The sequence below is a fragment of the Antechinus flavipes genome, chromosome 3 (assembly GCF_016432865.1).
Source record: "Antechinus flavipes isolate AdamAnt ecotype Samford, QLD, Australia chromosome 3, AdamAnt_v2, whole genome shotgun sequence".
Classification (NCBI taxonomy): Eukaryota; Metazoa; Chordata; class Mammalia; order Dasyuromorphia; family Dasyuridae; genus Antechinus; species Antechinus flavipes.
In genome coordinates, this window is record NC_067400.1 from 590,002,688 (window position 1) to 590,023,319 (window position 20,632).

Below are 20,632 nucleotides of genomic sequence, written 5' to 3' on the forward strand. Positions count from 1 at the left end.
ACAAATGTGAATTCAGATTTTTCATCTTTGTGATCTTTGGGAAATAATGGTATTCTTTACCAGTAGAAGTCTGACTGCAAGTTATCCTTCAGACATTGGGGGCTGGGGCCCCTGAGGCACAGTTTCTGCCCCTCCCTACCTCACTCATCCTTACCTGAGAACAGTGGGAGCCCAGAGGCCAGTGACTCAGGGAGCAGAGGAGGACTCTTACTCCTGAGTCAGCCTCAATACAAGATGGATCTTGGGTATTTGGGTTTCTCCCCTCTTCCTGGTTGTGCCCCACCCTCATCCAGGTATAACCTTGGAGCTGTTTCCCCAGGTGTAGAGTTTGGAACCACCGGACCTTTACCCTTTCTTTCCAATTTTTTCCTTTTTGATATTCTTGATCTCTTATTTCTCCAGATGAATTTTGTTATTATTTTTTCTAGCTGTATCAACAAAATTTTGATGATTAAACAGATGCAGCACTGAATAAGCAAGTAAATTAAGAAAACACCATTATTTTTATTATAGTGGCTTGATCTATCCAGAAAGAATTAATCAATCATTTAGCCCTTTTTATTTGGGTAAAGAATTCTTTATAGTTGTATTCAAATAGATCCTATATATCTTGGCAAATAGATTCCCAGATATTTTATGTTTTCTGTAGAAATTTTAGATGAGATTTCTCTCTCTGTTCCTGATGGAGTTTGTTGGTAATATATAAAAATGCTGGTGTTCTATGTGATCTATATTTAAAAAAGGGCCTTTGAAGCAAAGATTAAAAAATAATTGGAGACTAAATACCTTGCTCCTAAAGAAGGAGTCAAAGATCAAATTATTAAAACATAATCAATAATTTTATTAAACATAATGAAAACAAAGAGACAACATACTAAATTAAAATTTGGGGATGCATACTTCAGGGATAATTTAGATCTCTAAAAGCTTTCATCAATAAAAAGAGAAACAGCAGATCAATGAAAAGCATATGCAATTTAAAAAAAACTCAGAAAATTGATAGGTCAAAATTCCTCAATTAAATACTAAGATAGATTTTGGGCTTTTTTTGAAACTAACTCTCTCTATCACATCCAGGCTAGAAATATAGTAGCAACATATAGCTGAATCCTATACTGATTATCGCAGAAGCTTTAATCTCTGTTTTTTCCTGACCTGGGCTTAGTCTCATGACCCTCTGCACCTGAGGCTTTACCAAATTTGTTCAAGACATTTCACTTTAATCCTACTGCAACTCAGAGTTTCTAAAACTCCAGTAGCACTGATTACAAGACTGTGTCATCGGAAAAACTGACCATATTATTTCTCAAGTCAACCTCGGGGCAGAGAAAACAGAACTTTGGCTCAGGATACTGAAATTTAGAAGGACCCAAAAGTTAGTACTTTTTAAAAATCAGCTATAAATGTCTAATTAGTAATTAGGAGCTTAGAATCTAGTTAGCAAGAATAATTAGTTGTAAAAGGAAACTACTGAGATCACGTATATTGTTGATTTTTAAAAATTCTTATTGATTTAATTCTTTATTGATTTTTGATTTTCAAAACAAATCTCCTTGATTTCCCCTTACATTCCACCTTATCTCTGTTCAGAGAATCATCCTGTATTGGTTTGATTTGTTTTAAGAAAAAAGAGAAGGAAGAGAAAATTAGCAAAACTGATCAATAAATGGGAAAAAATCTGATATTCTATGCAATGCCTAACACAGGTGGACTACCCAACCATCTACCTTTGCAAAAAAGAAGCAGAGTGGTGATGTCTTCTCCTAGACCTACTTTGGGACCAAGTTCATATTTTGCAATTTTGCAACACTTAACTTTGTTTATTTTGTGGCAATTCTTTTCATTTACATTGTCATAATCATTGTGTATATTGTTTTCTTGACTCTACTTATTTTACTTTGTATCAGTTCATACATCTTTCCATGCTTTTCTGTGTTTATAATATTCAATGTTTCTTATAACACAATAATATTCCCTTAGAATGAGATACTACAATTTATTTAACCACTTCCCAAACTACATTGTTTCCAGTTATTTGCTACCACCAAAAAACAGTGTCATAAATATATGGGTGTATATAAATCATTTCTTTTTGGTCTATAAACTAGCAGGAGTCTAGTAGAAGAATCTATGGGTCAAAAGATTTGAAAAAAAGTTGTTTGTTTTTTTTTTTTTTTTTTTACCATTTTACATGTATAATTCTAGAACTAGTATGCATCATGTAAATGGTTTTCAGAATGCTTGTACTAATTCATTGTACTACCAAAAATGCATGAATGTGCCCATCTTTCTACATCCTTTCTAACATTAACTATTTCCATCTCTTATCATCATCTTTGAAATTTTTACTGGGAAAGAAATTAAATTTGGGGGTAATTTTGATTTGTATTTCTCTTAACATTACTGATTATGCTTTCATAAGAAAGAATTTTTAATAGTCTATTTTTGAGAACTTTTTTATAGCTTTTGACTACTTAATCTATTACAATTTTATTCATTTTAAAATTAAATACAAAAATGAGAAAAGAAAAAAAAAAAACCCTTTCCACATACACAGCAAACACAAGAGAAGATTCAATACAAAACAATAACTTTCCATTTCAAGAAAACCTATGTAATAAATACTATACATTGTCTTCAAGGCTACACACCTTTTCTGTGCTTCCTCCTAGGTTTTCTTTTGTTCTTTGCTGTGCTTTTTATTTTACTTTTTTCCTTCCCTTTCTCCTACTGCACCTTAGAGAAGGCTACAATTAAAAGCAAATATATATATATATATATATATATATATATATATATATATATATTGTAGAGGGCTGGAACTCTGAAAAGGTGTATTTGAATCTAAGCCAGCAGAGCACTTAAGGCTTATTACCTATTCAATGTGTGATAATGATTCTATAAACATATAATGATGTGATGGCTCTCTTCATGATTGGCACTTGCTGAATGTGTTGTGATGAGGTAATCAGAGGCAAGGATTGGAGGGCTGAGGGAGAGGGTCAGAGTCTCTCTGCCACAGCATGCTGAGGAGAGAGGACTTCAGGCTCCAGACTCAGAGTCCAGGATTCCTCTTTGGCAAGCCTTAGCAACCAAATAGCAGCTTGCCTACCTCCTTCCCTTCTCCTAAAGACCAAGGACTTTGACTGATCCTGACTCTGACTAATCCTGAAGCCCTCCAGAGAGCTAGCCTGGATATTATAATATATATATATATATATATATATATATATATATATATATATATATATATATATACACAAACATATCTATAAATACATATATATATTTTTCATATACACACAAATACATGTATGTGAGACCATACTATGCACATTTCTATTTGTCAGTTTTTTCTCTGAAGGTGGATAGTATCTTCCTTCATAAGTCTAAGTCTTTCCATGTATATCTAAATCAACCATGTCATCATTTCATGGTAATATCCCATCACAATTATATATATGTAGCTTGTTCATTCCACAATTGAAGGACATTTATCATTTAGTTTAGTGTAAAATGATATATCAAAGTTATTTTAATCTGCATTTCTCTAATAATGATTTATAGCATTTTTTATACATTACATATAATTTTGATTTCTTCATCAAAAATTTGCCTGTGCATTTCACTTTATTTATCAATTAGAATACAATTTGTATACTTATAAATATGACTAAGTTCTTTATATATTTGAGAAATGACACCTAAACAATATTGAATATAATGTAATTTTCCTGTTTCTCTTTTAATTAAATCAATTTTAGCTTTGTTTGTCTGAAAGAATTACTACCTCTGCTTTTTTCCATAATAAATTACACTCCAGCACTTTATTTTAACTGTGTGTATTTCTCATTTTTATAGTGTTTTCTGAAAGCTATAAATTGTTGAATTGAAATTTTTAATACATTCTGCTATCATTTCTGTTTTATGGGCAAATGCATCCCATTCACAATTACTTATATATTTCCTATCATCCTGGTTTTCTTCACTACCTTCACTATTCACCTTCCTCTCTGCTCTAATTTACTTCTATCAGCTATCTCATGCTTTATTCATTAATTCAGCCATCCATCTCAGAGTCATTCCTTTATCCTTTCCCCTCACTCTCTACTTTAATATATCTTTCTAAGAGTTTCTTCCTTATCCACTCCCCCTTCTAATTCTTAATCTAACATCCTTCTAAAAGTCCCTCCCTTATTATTGTCCCCTCACCCTCTTATTTATTCTGAATTTAGAATACTTGCATATTGTAGATGTGTATGTTGTTCCCTCTTTAACCATGGTAGAATTTGAATGAACAATTCTCAGAATCCAGGTCCATGATTTGACAGTTGAGATTGGGCATTGGTATTGGTCATGGTAGAAGGTACCTGTTTAGAATTCCAGAAACACAACTAAATATTTAGATAATGTTTATTAAGTATTTTCTCTGTGACCAAAGCTAGACAAAAAAATGACACAGTTGTTCTTAAGAAACTTATATTCTAGTTATAGTGGTTATATATTAACATATATTATATAATATAGAGCATGATTTATATGGGGCAAAAGAAAAATCCTAACAAAGAGTTAGAGGAGAATTGATTGAAGGAGGGAGAACTTTCAACTGAGCTACATCTTAAAGAAAGATTAACTTCAAAACAGAACAGAAGAAAAAGTGTGTACTTAAGAGGGAGAGAGGGCACCCTCCTCCCCCATGAAAACACAGAGACAAGAGAGAACACAGAGAAAGATTAGGAAATAAACATAGTCCTTTTGGAAAAGAATGGAATTTCTGAAGGAAAGAAAGCAAACCTATAAGCACTAGTTTTGACACCCAGGACAAACCACAGCCTACCCTCAAATAAAATTTGAAATTTATGATGTAAAAATGAAATAAATCAGTAAGACAAATTCAGAGGAATTAAAGATTCACAGATTTTTTTTTTGCTTGTTTGTTTTTGCTTTTTGCAACCAAGAAGCACTTATTAAACTAAGCATTGGAGATAAGATGAAAAAAAAATCCTTTCTCTTAAGGAATTCAGAAGGGAAATGATTATGTTTTACATATAGTCCACAATAACTTCCAAATGCGCATGTAACTAAGTATAAAAGGACTGCATCACTAAAAAATTTAAAGAAGATAGCTTCCTCTATTCTAGAGGAAGAATAATTGATCAAATAAGAGTTAGAGGTGATCGTAAGAGAGAAAATAGACAATTCTGAATAAATGAATTATTAAAAGTTTTACTCAGATTGTGTTCAGTTCCGTGGATGTGTGTTTTGGGATGTTCCATACTCACCTGAATGGTTTCCATATGCCTGAATGGATCAAAGTGTTGAATGAATTCTATATTCTACATTCCCTATTGTTTTTAGACAGTCTCTCCCTCAACTTAACCTTCCTTGAGAAGCACTAATTTATTGTCAAGGGGTGTGTGGATTTGTGGACTTCACCAATTAGTACAAGTTCTGGGCTCACTTAATATCCAAACCCTGCCTCTTTCTTGGACTTGCCATATATCAGTGAGCCTAGTCACATGGCCTTGACAAAATAAAGTTCATTCACTACAGAAAATGCTCAGATAGTAACATATACTTATCTTATCCTTAGCAAACAATTGATAAGCAAAGCAATGGTACAAAACAATGTTCACCCATCAAATACTTTCTAGCCCTGTACTTTCCCAAACCCAAGGAATAGTTCAAACATAAGATGTTTCTAAGATTAGGAGTCCTAGGACATGTACAGTTTGAGTTTGTCTAGTTCCACAGAGGTGTACCTCTGCAATCAGTCAAAGAAATACGAACATCACAAACTGAAAAGGTTACGGGGAATAGTTGGACATTTGTCTAGAGGCTCTAGATGATAAGGATGTCTGGATCTAGGTGTCTGGAATGATAAAGAAGTATCTTCAACCAAGTCCCAATGCCCAATTCCAATCATCATATCATGGACTTGGATTTTCAGAATTATTATTATTATTATTATTGATTTTCAGAATTATTAATGCAATTCTAGCTCTGGCAAATTCTATCATGTTGGGAAGGTTTAGATTACAGTCTCATGACCAACTGTGCCTGTTTTTTTTTTTTTTTAATATTAAATTGTAATGGGTTTTCTTTGTGTGTGTGTGTGTTCGTTTTTTGTTTTGTTTTGTTTTGTTTTGTTTTTGCTGAGGCAATTGGGTTAAGTGATTTGCCCAGTGTCACATAGCTAGGAAGTGTTAAGTGTCTGCAGCCAGATTTGAACTCAGGTTTTCCTGACTTCAGGGCTAGTGCTCTATTGTCCCATCTAACTGCCTCCTCTGCCTGCTTTTTGAGGAATAGCCTGAGCAAATATGGAGAAACTCCATCAATAGCACTCTGAATACTTGGTAGTGAATTCTTGCCATGGCAACCAATGAAATAAAGACAAATATATAATGGTCCTCTATCCTGGATAGATATCTTCCATTTCTTCAGGAGCCATGTCAGAAAAGGAAAAAGGATGAAGGGGATAGTCATAAAGAATGATGCATGTGGACACAACTGGGTGGCACAGTGGATAGAGCACCAGCCCTGAAGTCAAGAGGACCTGAGTTCAAATCTGACTTCAGACACTTAACACTTCCTATCTGGGCAAATCACTTAACTCCAATTGCCTCCGCAAAAAAAAAAAAAAAAAAAAAGAATGCTGAATGTGAAGATGTATATGGGAGATGTACTATGGCTGCAAATGAAATTGATGTATTTGGGGCAATAAAGCTCAGGTCAGTTACAAAGGTTCATATTAGTACCATTTGGTCAATATTGAAGGCTAAACAAATTATGGTACCTGAATTTAATGGAATATTATAGTGTCATAAGAAATTACCAATTTGATGAATATAAAGAATCATGGAAAGAATTATATGAACTGATATAAAATGAAGTAAGTAGGGCCAAGAAAATTATGTATACCATGACTACAGAATTGCAAATGGAAAGAAACACAGACAAATCAAAAAGAGATATGTGTATTTTAACATATTAACATGTATTGGATTACCTGCCATATAGGGGAGGGGTGAGAAGAAGGAGGGGAAAATTTAGAACACAACATTTTGCAAGGATCAATATTGAAAAATTACCAACACATATGTTTTGTAAATAAAAAGCTTTAATAAACAATTAAATTCAAAAAAGAAGGGATATGTGAATATACTCTCAACTCTTTCCAAAAGTGGGAGTTCCACAAGTGAACAGTACACACATTTCTAGACTTTTTCAATGTGTTGATCCATTCTGTTAGTTGGTTTTTTTTTGTTGTCGTTGTTGTTGTTGTTGTTTTTAAAAACATATTTATTAGTTATATGGGAAAGCTCCCTGAAGGTCAGGAGGTGATAGGGTGATATTAAGGGAAAGTATAGTGATGTCAAAACAAAAAGTCATTTTAAAAAAAGAATGTGAGCTCTAATAGCATCTTTGAAGAAATTATCAAGGAAAACTGCCCTGATATCCTGGAACCACAGGCAAATAAGCATTGAAAGAATTCACTAATCACTTCAGGAAAGAGAGCTCAAGATAAAAACTCTTAGAAAATTTTAGAACTATTACATCAGGTAGTTGTTCCAGACCTAAAACTATATTATAAAGCAACAGTTATCAAAACCATTTGGTACTGGCTAAGAAATAGAATAGTCAATCAGTGGAATAGGTTAGGTTCACCAGACACAATAACCAATGACTATACTAATCTAGTGTTCTATAAACCCAAAGACCCCAGGTTCTTGGATAAGAGCTCACTAATTAACAAAAATTGTTGGGAAAATTGGAAATTAGTATGGCAGAAATTAGGCATTGACCACATCTAACACCCTATACCAAGATAACATCAAAATGGGTTCATGATTTAGACACAAAGAGTAATACTATTAGCAAATAAGAAGAACAAAGGATAGTCTACCTCTAAGATCTTTGGAGAAGGAAAGAATTTGTAGCCAAAGAAGAACTAGAGTACATTATGGAATGCAAAATGGATAATTCTGATTATATCAAGTTAAAAAGTTTTTGTACAAACAAAACCAATGCAGACAGGATTAGAAGGGAAGCAATAAATTGGCAAAAAAACATTTATATCTAAGGTTTCTAATAAAGGCTTCATTCTAAAAATATAGAGAGACTTTGACTCAAATTTATAAGAATTCAAGCCATTCTTCAATTGATAAATGGTCAAAGGATATAAACAGACAATTTTCAGATAAAGAATTTAAAACCATTTATAGTCATGTGGGAAAATGCTCTAAATCATTACTGATCAGAGAAATGGAAATTAAAATAACTCTAAGATACCACTTTACACCTCTCAGATTGGCTAAGATGACAGGATAACAATAATGAATTTTGAAGGGAATGTAGGAAAATTGGGACACTAATACATTGCTGGTGGAGTTTTGAACTGATCCAACCATTCTGGAAAGCAATTTGGAACTATGTCCAAAGGACTATAAAATTGTGCATACCCTTTGATCCAGCAATGTGTCTAGTGGGTCTGTATCCCAAAGAGATCACAAAAACGGGAAAAGGACCTATGTGTGCAAAAATGTTTATAGCATCCCTTTTTGTAGTGGCAAGGAATTGGAAGCTGAATGGATGCCCATCAGTTGGATAATGGCTGAAAAAATTATGGTATATAAATGTTATAGAATATTATTGTTCTGTTAAAAAAAAAACTAAAACAATTAGCAAGATTTTCAGAGCCTCCTGAAAAGACTTACATGAATTGGTGCTAAATGAAGTGAGTAGAATGAAGATATTGTACACAACAGCAAGAATATATGATGATCAAATGTGACAGATGTGGCTATTTTCTATTTCAAGGGGATGCAGGCCAGTTCCAATGATTTTATGATGAAGAGAGCCATCTACATCCAGAGAGAGGATTATGGGAACTGAGTGTGGATCACAACATAGCATTTTCACTTTGTCATTGTTGGCTTGCATTTTGTTTTCTTTCTCATTCTTTCCATTTTTGATTTGATTTTTCTTGTACAGCATGATAATTGTGGAAATATGTAGAAAAGAATTGCACATGTTTAACATATATTGGATTACATGCTCTCTAGGGGAGGGTATGGGAAGAAGGGAAGGAAAAAATCTTGAAACATAAGGTTTTACCAAAAAACTACCACCATTTACATCCCAATAAAGTGACTTGGTACTGATGAAAAAAAAAAAGAAAGAAAGAAACATAAGGTTTTGCAAGGTGAATGCTGAAAATTATCTATGCATATTTTTTAAATGATGCAAAATTTATGTTTAATTTTTCATAAATTAAATTCACAAAGGAACACACTTTATTGTAATTTGTTTTTTCTTTGTTAAACCTTTTTAATTTTCAAAACATATGCATGGATAATTTTTCAACATTAACCTTTGTGAAACCTTATGTTTTCCTCTCCTCCCTACTCCTTCCACTAGATGGCAAGATATATAATCTAATATATGTTAAACATGGTAAAAATATCTGTTAAATCCAATGTATGCATATATATTTATGCAATTATTTTGCTGCACAAGGAAAATCAAATCAAAAAAAGAAAGAAAGTGAAATGAAATAACCACAAAAAGAGTGAAAATGCTATGTTGTGATCCATACTTAGTTCCCACAGTCATCTCTTTGGGTGTAGATGGCTCTCTTCATCACAAGATCTTTGGAATTGACTGGGATCATCTCATTGTTGAAAAGAGCCACATCCATCAGAATTGATCATCGTATAATGTTGTTGTTGCCATGTACAATAATCTCTGGTTCTGCTCATTTTACTCAGCATCAGTTCATGTAAGTTTCTCCAGGCCTCTCTGAAATCATTTTGAGGATCATTTCTTATAGAATAATAATATTCCATAACATTCACATATCATAACCTATTCAGTCATTCTCCAACTGATAGGCATCCACTCAGTTTCCAGTTCCTTGCCACTACAAAAAGGGCTGCCAAACATTTTTGCACATGTGAGTCCCTTTCCCTCCTTTAAGATTTCTTTGGGATTTAAGCCCAGTAGAAACACTGCTGGATCAAAGGATAGGAATATTTTGACAGCCCTTTGGGTATAGTTCCAAATTTATGCATATGTTTTGAAAATAAAAAGCTTAAAAAAAACTATCATGTCAGGCAGAAAACTACTGCAAGTAGCGAGAAAGAAATAATTCATCTATCAGCAAGTCACAATCAGGATTGCACAGGATTTAAGAGCTAAAAAATTAAAGTATCACAGGTCATAGAAAATGATATTCTGGAAGGCAAATTAACTAGCCCTACATACAAGAATCACCAACCCAGTGATAGTAAGCATAATACTTCAAGAGAGAAAAATATTCATTCAGTGAAACAGAAGAATTTCAAGCTTCCATAAAGAGAAAATCAGAACTGAACAAAAAAAAATTTATCTCTAATATCAAGACCCAAGAAAAGTCTAAAAAGATAAAAAAGGGAAAAGAAAACAAGGTATTTAATGGAACTGAACTGCTTATGTCCATACCTAGGAAGATGATATCATAATTCTTTAAAATTGTTCCACTAATAGTATAGCTAGAGAATACAGGTACAAGGTGAATTTGAGGGAATGCCAAAAAAATAATTAAGAGATGAAGAAAAAGAGTACACTGGATGCTAAAGGAAAAAGAAAAGTAGAATGGAGTAAAAGTGAAGGGGCACATAAACCCTTTTACAATGGAGGAAAAGATTGGAGGGCGAGTGATGGACATTGCTTGAACCTTATATCACTCTTGGTACAAACGGGGAATAATACATATAATCACTTGAATATAGAAATCTGTCTTGCTCAGAAGAAAAGGAGGGGAGGAAATTAAATTAGTGGAAATGGGGGTTAGAAGGAATGACCCAAGAGAAGAAAAACCAGGGGAGGTAGTAGACAGAAGCAAACACTGACAAGAAAGGAAAGGGTAAAAGAAGAGATAACAAATGGGTAGAAAACTAGGATGGAGGGATATGCACTCTTAGTTATCTTAATTGTGAATAGGAATGGAATGAACTCTCCCATAAAATGGAAGTAGATGGCAGACTGTATAAAAAATCAGAATCCTCCTAATTTCTCAAATACACAGAGAACTAAAGTCAAGTTTATAAGAATACAGGCCATTTCCCAATTGATAAATGGTCAAAAGATATGAACAGGTAGTTTTCAGATGAAAAAAAAAAAATCAAAGCTACTTATAGGGATATGAAGAAGTACTCTACATCAATTTTATGAGAGAAATGCAAGTTAAAACAACTCCAAGCTACTATCTCACATTTATCAGATTGGCTGATATGAGAAAAAAGGGGAAAAAATGTTGGAGAGAATGTGGGGAAATTGTGAATTCGTTGTTGGAGCTGTGAATTGATCCAATTATTCTGGAAAGCCATTTGGAACTGTGCCCAAAGGGCAATCGAACTGTGTATACCCTTTGACCCAGCAATATTACTACTAGGTCTGTATCCCAAAGAGATCATAAAAAAAGGAAAAAGGTCTACATATGCAAAAATACTTTTGTAGTGGCAAAACATTGGAAATTGAGGATATACTTATCAATTGGGGAATGGTTGAAGCAGCTATGGTATATGAATGTAATGGAATACTACTGTGCTATCAGAAATAAGCAGATAGGTTTCAGAAAAACCTGGAAAGTATATTAGTATAAACTGATGCAAAGTGAAATGAGCAAAACAAACATCATACATAGTATCAGCAACACTGTGTGATATCCTCAGCAACACAGTGATCCTAAGACCAGTACAATGGAATGCTCTCCACATCCAGATAAAGAACTGATGGATTTTGAATGAAAATCCAAGCATACTATTCTATTTATTTTTTTCATCCCCCTCCCCACTTGATCTTTCTTCTTTCACATCTGTGACTAATATGGAAATGTTTTACATGATAGCATGTATATAACATATCAAATTGCCTACCCATTTTAGGAAAAAAGGAAGGGGAGAGAGGGAGGAATAAAAATCTGGAACTCAAAATCTTGTAAAAAATGAATGCTAAAAGTTGTCTTTACATTTAATTAGGAAGAAATAAAATACTATTAAAAATAAAAGATTGATGCAAAAAAATTAGGTGAGAGGGTGGAGAATAGGATATAGGAGCTGGACCAGTGATTTTGTTAAATCCTAGAAGCAGCAACTCTCTACGGATGCAGATTGACACCATCTTCACAATTTATGGTCTTAGAGAATTGCCTGGAACCTTGAGAGGTTAAATGACTTGCCCACAGTGTGTGTCAGAGCCTGGATTCAAACACAAATAACTGAGTCTGAGCCCAGAACTCCACTCATTCAGACACTGCTTCCCCATTCTTAAATCAGAAAAAAAAAAGATCCTTAAAAAAGTGAATATATGTCAATAAAAAGTTATTATAAAATAAATAAATAAAAGTGAATATAAATAGATATCCTTCATTGTGCCCAAGGTATTTTTCTGTCTGACTCAATGGTAGCCCTGGTTCTGCTTGCTACCAATTTTAAATGTTTTGCCACCAGAGTAGACTTTGATTATTCATAGAGAAGGGTACAAATATTCACTTTTGATATATCAAAGTTTCATCTTCCAGCTAGGTGGTGCAATTGGTATTGGAGTTGGAAGTTCCAGAGTTCAAATCCAGCTTCAGACACCTAACACTTACAAGTTGTTTGACCCTGGGCAAGTCACTTAACCTCAATCGCCTCACTCCCCCAAAATACGTTTCATCTCCCCTACTGAACCAAACCTCAGTTCCTTAAGTCAGTCAGTGAATCAATAGTGTGTCACAGTGGCAAAAATAGGAGCTCAGTCTGCAGTGAGGAATGGTGTTCAGGACTAGGGAGGGGAGAGCCACCATGCTCTTGACCCTTGTCAGATCCCATACAGAGAACTGTGTGTGTATGTGTCAAGCATAAATACTACAAGATAACGTGGATGGGAAAAAACCCACGGCACAGGAGAAATAGTTTTAAAAAACTGGCAATATTTAGTCTGACAAAAGGAAAATTCAGGGAAAGAGAACATGATGACTCTTTAAGCATTTGAAAGGCTATCCTTTGGAAGCGGGGGTTGACTTCACAGAATCATTGATTCTCAGAGATGTTAGGGTCTTTATTTAGTGGTCTCTCTACAACCTACTGGATAAAGAGCCAATCAGATAGTCTGACTTTGCATCTTCTAGAGAGAGTGAATCCCATTTCCTCCTGAGGCCCACTCCCACCCCCTGCTCCACTTTGGAACAGCTGTTACCATCATGGAATTTTTACTTATAACTGGTTCACTTGGACCCACAGGACAAAACAGGACTCAGAGGGTGGAAATGGCAAAGGGAATTGGAAGATAGTAACAACTATCCCAGAGCAGAAGGAGCTATCTCAAGATGGGGTGAATTTTTCATTCCTAGAGGTCTTCAAGTGAAAATTGGATTATTACTTGTCCAAGATATAAAAGCAATCTCTACTCAGGTTGGAATAGGGAGCCACATAGGGATTATCTACCTCAGAGATTCAACTGTTGGGTACATTGTAAACGATTTCTATCCTCAGACTATACCAACTCATCATTACTGATACATTTTTGGGCCGGGATCTTCCCTTCCAGTTTCAGCTCCTCTTTCTCCACAACCAGGCTGCAGGTCTTGAATTCTATTCTTTCAGTAATGGCCATGTAACCTTGAACTTTGGTTTCCTGATTTGGGACAAGTCAGTCTCTAAGAACATTTGAGTTGGAAAAAGCTCTGTGATAATGCACTATGGGAAGAGTCTTAATATTTTATTTGTTATGGGATAGGGAAGAGAAGGCAAAGAAGGGGCGGTACAAGACCTTCCTATCACCAAGGACTATCAGCGCCCCAGTTCCTTCCTCCCAAGGGGGTAAACAGAGGATAAGATCAGCAGCTTAGCTTTGGTTCAAGAACCATAATACAAATTTGAGCAGGACTATCTCTCCATTCTGTCCGGCGTGGTTCTGATTTGGAAACTCTGACATTTCCCAGGAGTCCTTTCTGCAAGCCAACAGAACTGGACCAGACAGAAGGGTCCTAGGGTGACCCCGCCCAGCAGAGCTAAGTCTCCAGCTCCATCTTTCCAAGACCTCTCCAAGAGCAGGTGAATCCTTGTTGTGTTCCAGATCCTGGAAGAGTCCACACTTGTTCCACTCTGGTCTTAAGAATGGGCTTTTTCTTTGGAGAGGTGGGGTTGAGATTGGGCTTTTGGCTTTGCCTGATTCAGTGCTGCCACAGATTTGTTGGAGAGATCCTGAGCAAGAGAGAATGAATGAGAGATAGTCCTCTTTAATGTTAGTGATAACAATAGAGAACATGTGAAGGTCTGCAAAGCACTTTAGAATCTACTATCTCATTTGAGTCTTACAAACAGCCAATAAGGTAGGTTGTTATTCAGTCCTGTCCAAGTCTACTTGACTCTGTGGGATTTTCTTTCTTTCCTTTTCTTTTTTCTTTTTTTTAATAATAGCTGTTTATTTTCAAAATCTATGCAAAATAGTTTTCAAAATTCACACTTGCAAAATCTTGTGTTTCAAATTTTTTCCCTTCCTCCTCCCCACCCCTAGATAGCAAGTAATCCAATATAGATTGAAAATGTGTAATTCTTCTAAACATATTTTCACATTTATCATGTTGCACAAGAAAAATAAGATCAAAAAGGAAAAAAATGAGAAAGGAAACAAAAAGCAAGCAAACAATAACAACAACATAAGATTAAAATATTATGTTATGATCCATATTCAGTCCCCAGTAGTCCTCTCCCTGGATGTAGATGGCTTTCTCTATCACAAGTCTATTGGAATTGTCCTAAATCAACTCGTCGTTGAAAAGAGCCATGTCCATTACAATTGATCACCATATCATCTTCTTGTTGCGTACAATATTCTCTTGGTTCTATTCACTTCACTTAACATCAGTTCATGTAAGTCTCTCCAGGCCTTTTTGGCTTTGTTTTTGTTTTTGTTTTTTAATGAAATTTTCTTGGCAAAGATACTGGAGTGGTTTGCCATTTCCTTGTCCAGTAGTGAACTGACTTAATCCAGAGACACAACTAGTGAGAGTCAGAGACCAGATTTGAACTCAGGTCTTCCTGACTGCAGGCTCAGCCCTGAGCTGCCTGGTAGGTAGGTGCTATTACTAATTCCCATTCTACAGATGAGGAAGCTAAAATTCAACAACTTGGCCAAAGTGTCAAAGCTCCCAAGTCTCTAAAGGGGAATCTGAACCCAGATCTCTTGACTCTGGGTCAGGTGCTCTACCCACTCTGATAGGCTGACTCTTAGCCACAGGACTCTGAAGTGCTGAATGGATTTTTGCACTATAGGATTTTTGTTTTTGACTAAGTAAAAGAAGAGAATCTTTGTCTCAATTGCTACCTAGGCTTAATCACTGAATGGGTGTTGCCTCAGTCAAACAGACTTGTTGAAGACCTTAGCTTTAAAAGGCCAAGCTCTCCCACTGCATCCAGGGCCATCTCCAGCCATTGTGATCTAGATCTGGCCATTGGAATCAGATGGCTCTGGAGGGGAGAGTAAAGCAGGTGACCTTGCACAGCCCTCTCTCATTTAAATCCAATTCACTTGCATGTAATATTACCACCTCCCTGATGTCACAGTCCTTCTCATCAAGAAAGTATAATGGATACAATTCTGGACCTTGGGTTCCAACCAGACACTCATTAGTAAAACATGACTAGTTTGGAAATGTGTTTTATATGATTTCACATGTATAATGAGCATCCTATTACTTGCCTTCTCCTTTTTTTTTTTTTTTTTTTTTTTGCTGAGGCAAGTAGGGTTAAGTGACTTGCCAGGGTCACACAGCCAGGAAGTATTAAGTGTTTGAGGTCACATTTGAACTCAGGTCTTCCTGACTTCAGGGTTGGTGCTCTATCCACTGTGCCACCTAGCCGCCCTCTTACTTGCCTTCTCAATGAATGAGGGAGAGGCTGGAGAAAGAATTTGGAACTCAAATTTTAAAAAAATGAATGTTAAAATAAATAATAAATGATAAATAAAAAATAAAATAAAATAAAGTAGAAAGTAGAAAAAATGTTATGTTGTTCTCCTGACAGCCCCCTCTTGCCCCCTCCCTAGTGTCCTGGATTCCTCATGTACCCCCCGGAACACCAGTATGGGGAACACCATGGAAGGTTTGGAGAACGGGGGATCCCAGGTCCTACCTGATTCTGACAAAGGTCAAGCAGAACTCGAGAACCAGCCAGACACCAGAGCTCCCCAAAGAGAGAGACAAAGACACCCATGAGGTCCAGCCAGCGGCCAACGGTCAGCAGGAGGATAAAGAGACCACCCATTCGCACAAATACCGTCTGGTAATGGATCTTCATATTTGGATGATGTCGCTGTTCTTCTGTGTGAAGGGCACAGTTGTGACTGTCTGTCCCAACCGGGACCCCTCACCCTTCCCCGCTTTTCACTTTGTGACCTCCCAAGTTTCCATACTCCTAGTGACTTCCTCATTCAATCCCTTTTTCTTTCCCCTCCTTCTTCCCTCATCTTCCTTTCTCCCGTGGCTTCCAACCACATAAAGGATTTACCTTCTGAATATTCCCCTCCCACAAAATAGTAGTAGCTAAAATGTCTAAAATATTTTAAGATTTATTTGCAGAGTACTTTAATGGTCTTCTTCAACCTGGGCAACAACCTTGGGAGGCAGGAGCTATTATAGATAGATTTTAGATAGATAGATAGAGATATTATTGATAGAATATAACCTATTTTATAGACTGCATGGTCTCCTCTCTAAGGAAACATCATCCCATGCTCCATCACTCTGTGGCTCTATCCACTGTCACTTCTCTCTAGGCAGCCAGGTAGCTCGTGGGTGAAATGCTGGACTCAGAGTCAGGAGTTCAAATTATATAATTAATAATATATAATATAATAAAAGATCTTTGAGAGGTCCTGAATAATTTTTAAGTGTGAGTTTGAGAAGCACTACTTTATATCCTAGAACCTCTCAGTTCCAGCTCCTAATTCTTGGGAGCTGCACGCACTTCAGAACAGTCAGAACAGGAGTTCAAATCCTGTCTCAGACACTTATTAGTTGTGTGACTCTGACCAAGTCATTTAATCTCAGCCTGCCTTAGTTTCCTCATATGTAAAATAGAGATGAACAATGGTTCCTCCCTCATAGGAATATTGTGAAGATAATGCTTTATAAACTTTAAAGCACTATTAAAATGATAGTTATAAATAATAATATTATTACTAATGTTCTCTATGTAAAGCTTAAAGGGATATATGAGGATTATGATTATAATTGTGCTATAGAGGAGGCAGCTTCCCAAGTTTCCCTCTTTCGTGGCCTCTCCTTATTCCCCAGACCTTGCTATTCCCTTTGCTGCTCCTTGCCTCTCAAGGTTCCCTGCTTGGGGATTTCCCTCAGAAAGCCTCCTCCCCAATTCTTCATGGTCCTTGAATCTCCCCCTCTTGTGGCCACAAACCCAGAGGTTGCTGGAACCTCCATTTCCCAGTTCTTCCCTGGCCCCTCACCTTGCATGTATATGACCAGCAGGGCGTAGCAGATGGTAAGCGGAGTCCAGAAGCGCACAGCCTCTGAGGTGGACAGGAAGTCACGGTTGATGAGGGCCACGGCCGCCACGTCACCCACCAGGAAGGCCACCCGCAGCGCACGGCCCAGCAGCGTGGGGAGGTCCTGCCACTTGGCCAGCAGGCTCAGGCAGGCCCCGCAGTAGTGCTCCCGGCTGTGAAGTTCGTAGAGGCGGCAGACATGGCCGTAAAGGCGCCGGGCCCCACTCGCCAGAAGTCCGGCCAGTCCCAGACTGAGCAGCAAGTTGAGAGTCTGGTGTGGGGCCCCCTCCAGCAGGAAGCTCAGGCCGCAGGTCAGCCCACAGCCCAGGGAATATTGGCACAGAAGAAACAGCTGGAGAAGCTCAGGGACCAGCGAGCTCTGGAGATGGAGGGAGAGAGAAGGCAGGGGCCGGTTCTCCATTAAGTCCCACTCTATGGTACATCTGAGTGTCTCACATATTTAAGCCCTTAAAAAACAAAGAATCTTAGAACTCAGAATCTCAGGATGCTCACCAAGGGAAGGCCCTTGGAAGGTGCAATGGCGGAGGCCGCAGGATCTTTAGAGATAAACTAACCCAACCTCTTCAATATATGAATGGAGAAACTGAACCCCAGGATCACAGAACTTAAGGCAGAGCCAGAAGTAAACATCCTCCTCACTTCAGGACCCTCACTCATTTAGGAATTCAGTCCCTCTACCCCAAATCCACAAGTGAGACATCTTTTGCATAACCAGGGAATGCCCTCTGCACCATAGCCCTGGAGACTGACTCCTCCTGTCCAGGTCAGCGATGACCCCACCAGTTACAGTGCAGTCAGGTTCCAGGACAACATCCTAGGATCCTGGCCTTCATGCCTTTTTGTAAAGGGTCAGACTCTACCTAAGTCTCCAGTGATGGCGTTGGACCCCTGAAAGTTGTGTTCTGCCCTCCCATCCTTCCCCTGACCCCTAGGAACCTTCCACACTACAGGGCCTATGGTCTGGTCACTGATAGTAGTGGGAAAGGCCCCCTGCCCCTGCTCCCTTAGAGCCTTCCACATTGGGCCTATGTTCTGGTCACTGACAGTAGTGGGGAAGGCCCCTGCCTGCTCCCTTAAAATCTCTCACACTATAGGGTCTATGGTCAGGTCACTGACAGTAATGGGGAAGGCCCCTGTCCCATCCCCAGCCCTCTGGTCTCACCTTGTTCAAGCTTAGCAGCATAGAGACCGCCCGGAGCGAGAACTCCAGAACCACAAGGGCAGCCACTCGGACCCCGACCACAGTGAGAAAGGCTGTCAGCCCCATGAGGTGCAGGGGCTCCAGCACACGCCATTGGGGAAGCAGATATAGTTTTTCCTTCTCTTTCTTGGGATCACTGTGAAGGGACCAAGACAGAGTGCAATCATTAGATCTCCCCCCATCATAGTCCCCCCAAAACCCCAGACAATCAGAGCCTTTGAAGCTCAGAATGTCAGTAGGAGAAGCTCAGATCCCAGGTCAATCGACAGCCCAGGGAGTACTCAGAAAGCCCATGGGAACCCTTAGAAAAAACACTTAATTTTTAAAAAGGGAAAATCTGGAGCCCATATAGAAACCCAAGAGCCCACGTCTTTCCTGGGCTGTACAGCTACTGGACAAGCCAGGGTTACCCTGTGCCCCTGGGATTCCTTCTACCTCAGCCCAGCCTGGCCCTCAGTGCCCAGAGAGGAAGAAGAGGGAATCAAAGAACGGGTCACTCACTTCACACAATAGATGAAGAAATAGATTTTCAGGAAGCTGCCAAGGACAGAGACTCCACAGGCTCCAATCAGGCCTGAGACAGGGAAGACAACAGTACCATTGAACCCCAAGAAACTCCCCAAGGGTAAGGGAAGAAGGTATTTCAAGGAAGGAGTGAGCAAACCAGCAAGGTGGGGGAGGAGGGAGATGGGACTTTATGGGGGATCGATGGGGAAAAGGACAAAGCAAAGAGGGGGGATGGGGAGGGAGGAAGCTTGCCTCTGGGAGAGAGGAAGAGATTCAGGACTGGGGACTGGGCTGGGGCAGGGGATCCAGGAAGGAGATGGGGAAAGGCTGGAAGAGGTGCAGCTCAGAGGACTCTGGGAAGCTGAGAGACCTAGTAGGACCTTAGGAAGATTCAGAGGGATTGGCAGGAGGAGGAGAAGGCGGCTCTGGAGTTGTAGACAAAGGAAGAAACTCTAGGGAGATGTGGAGGGATCATGGAGTTAGGTGAAAGGAACCAAAAAAGATCAGCATAGACAGAGGGGAAGCATTAGGGAGAGGCACACAGAAAGTACCCCAGGGGGCTTCAATAGATTTAATAAGGGGTGCTTAACTTGGGGCTCATGAGCTTTTAAGTAACTGTCTTGAAATAAAGTTGTATCCTTTGGGATCCTGTGCATTTTGTTTTGTACATTTCAAAGCATTCTTTTGAGAAGGGATCCAGGCTTCACCAAGTGCCACAAAATAGGTGAAGAAACTCGATTATTCAGGCATCCCAGAGAGAGGGGGAGGGATGAGGGCACCACAGAGAGGAGAAAGAATGGCCCAGAGGGCCTCGGGGGAATTGGGGGGACCCCTAGGCAACCAGGAAGCTAGGATAGACCCCAGGGGAGGGGAAAGGGGGAGGGGACATCACCAATGACTAACCTTGCAGGAGGGAGTCCACTAAGCTGGAGCCCCAGTCCATAGAGGGCAGGGAGGGGAGCCAGGAGGTGAGGGAGAACATGGTGGGAGAAGAAGGGGAGCAGCGCCGGGAGCTCAGACCCTGCCGCCTTGGGCAGGCTGGGGGGAGGGAGGCAGGAAAGGGGCGGGGCCGACGTCACCTGGGCCAAAGGTGGTTAGAGCTGATAAGAGGAAGGGAGAGGAGAGCGCCTATAAGCTTTGTGAATGATTATCCAGCTGACCTGGGACAAGGCAAGATGAGCAAAGGGGAGCTGAGCCAGGGGCCAGGGCAGCCACGGGACAGCCCAGGACCTGCCTCCATCTTGGGGAGATCCCCTTTTCCCTTCCTAGATTTCCTGGGCTAATGGTGGCCCTCTGCACCCTACCCCAACTGGACTTTAGCCCCATCCAGCACTCCTAGCAGAGGTTGGCTTCCAAACTGACTCTTTTTTTTTT

At 38.6% G+C, this 20,632-nt stretch overlaps 1 protein-coding gene across 2 annotated transcripts; it reads right to left on the bottom strand.

The window, feature by feature from the left end:
- Nucleotides 1-13,728: 13,728 nt before the first annotated feature.
- TMEM82 (transmembrane protein 82) lies at nt 13,729-20,632 on the bottom strand. 2 transcript variants are annotated; one of them, XM_051988490.1, is made up of 6 exons: nt 20,162-20,632; nt 19,253-19,325; nt 18,713-18,887; nt 17,491-17,908; nt 16,158-16,342; nt 13,729-14,228 (listed from the first exon to the last, which is right to left on the bottom strand). In XM_051988490.1, exons 1-6 carry the CDS (start codon nt 20,238-20,240, stop codon nt 14,136-14,138), a joined length of 1,023 nt encoding a protein of 340 aa, XP_051844450.1. In that variant the 5' UTR covers nt 20,241-20,632; the 3' UTR covers nt 13,729-14,135. The 2 variants fall into 2 exon arrangements, with proteins under 2 accessions (XP_051844450.1, XP_051844449.1); XM_051988489.1 differs by having other exon boundaries at nt 16,158-16,345; nt 20,162-20,631.

Excerpts from the sequence above, each read along its gene's own strand:
- TMEM82 (XM_051988489.1), bottom strand. The coding sequence starts at position 20,240 with ATGTTCTCCCTCACCTCCTGGCTCCCCTCCCTGCCCTCTATGGACTGG. Across the intron at positions 17,909-18,712 it reads TGCTGCTAAGCTTGAACAAG|AGCTCGCTGGTCCCTGAGCT; the intron begins GTGAGACCAGAG and ends CTCCATCTCCAG. Across the intron at positions 14,229-16,157 it reads TTGACCTTTGTCAGAATCAG|GATCTCTCCAACAAATCTGT; the intron begins GTAGGACCTGGG and ends TCTCTTGCTCAG.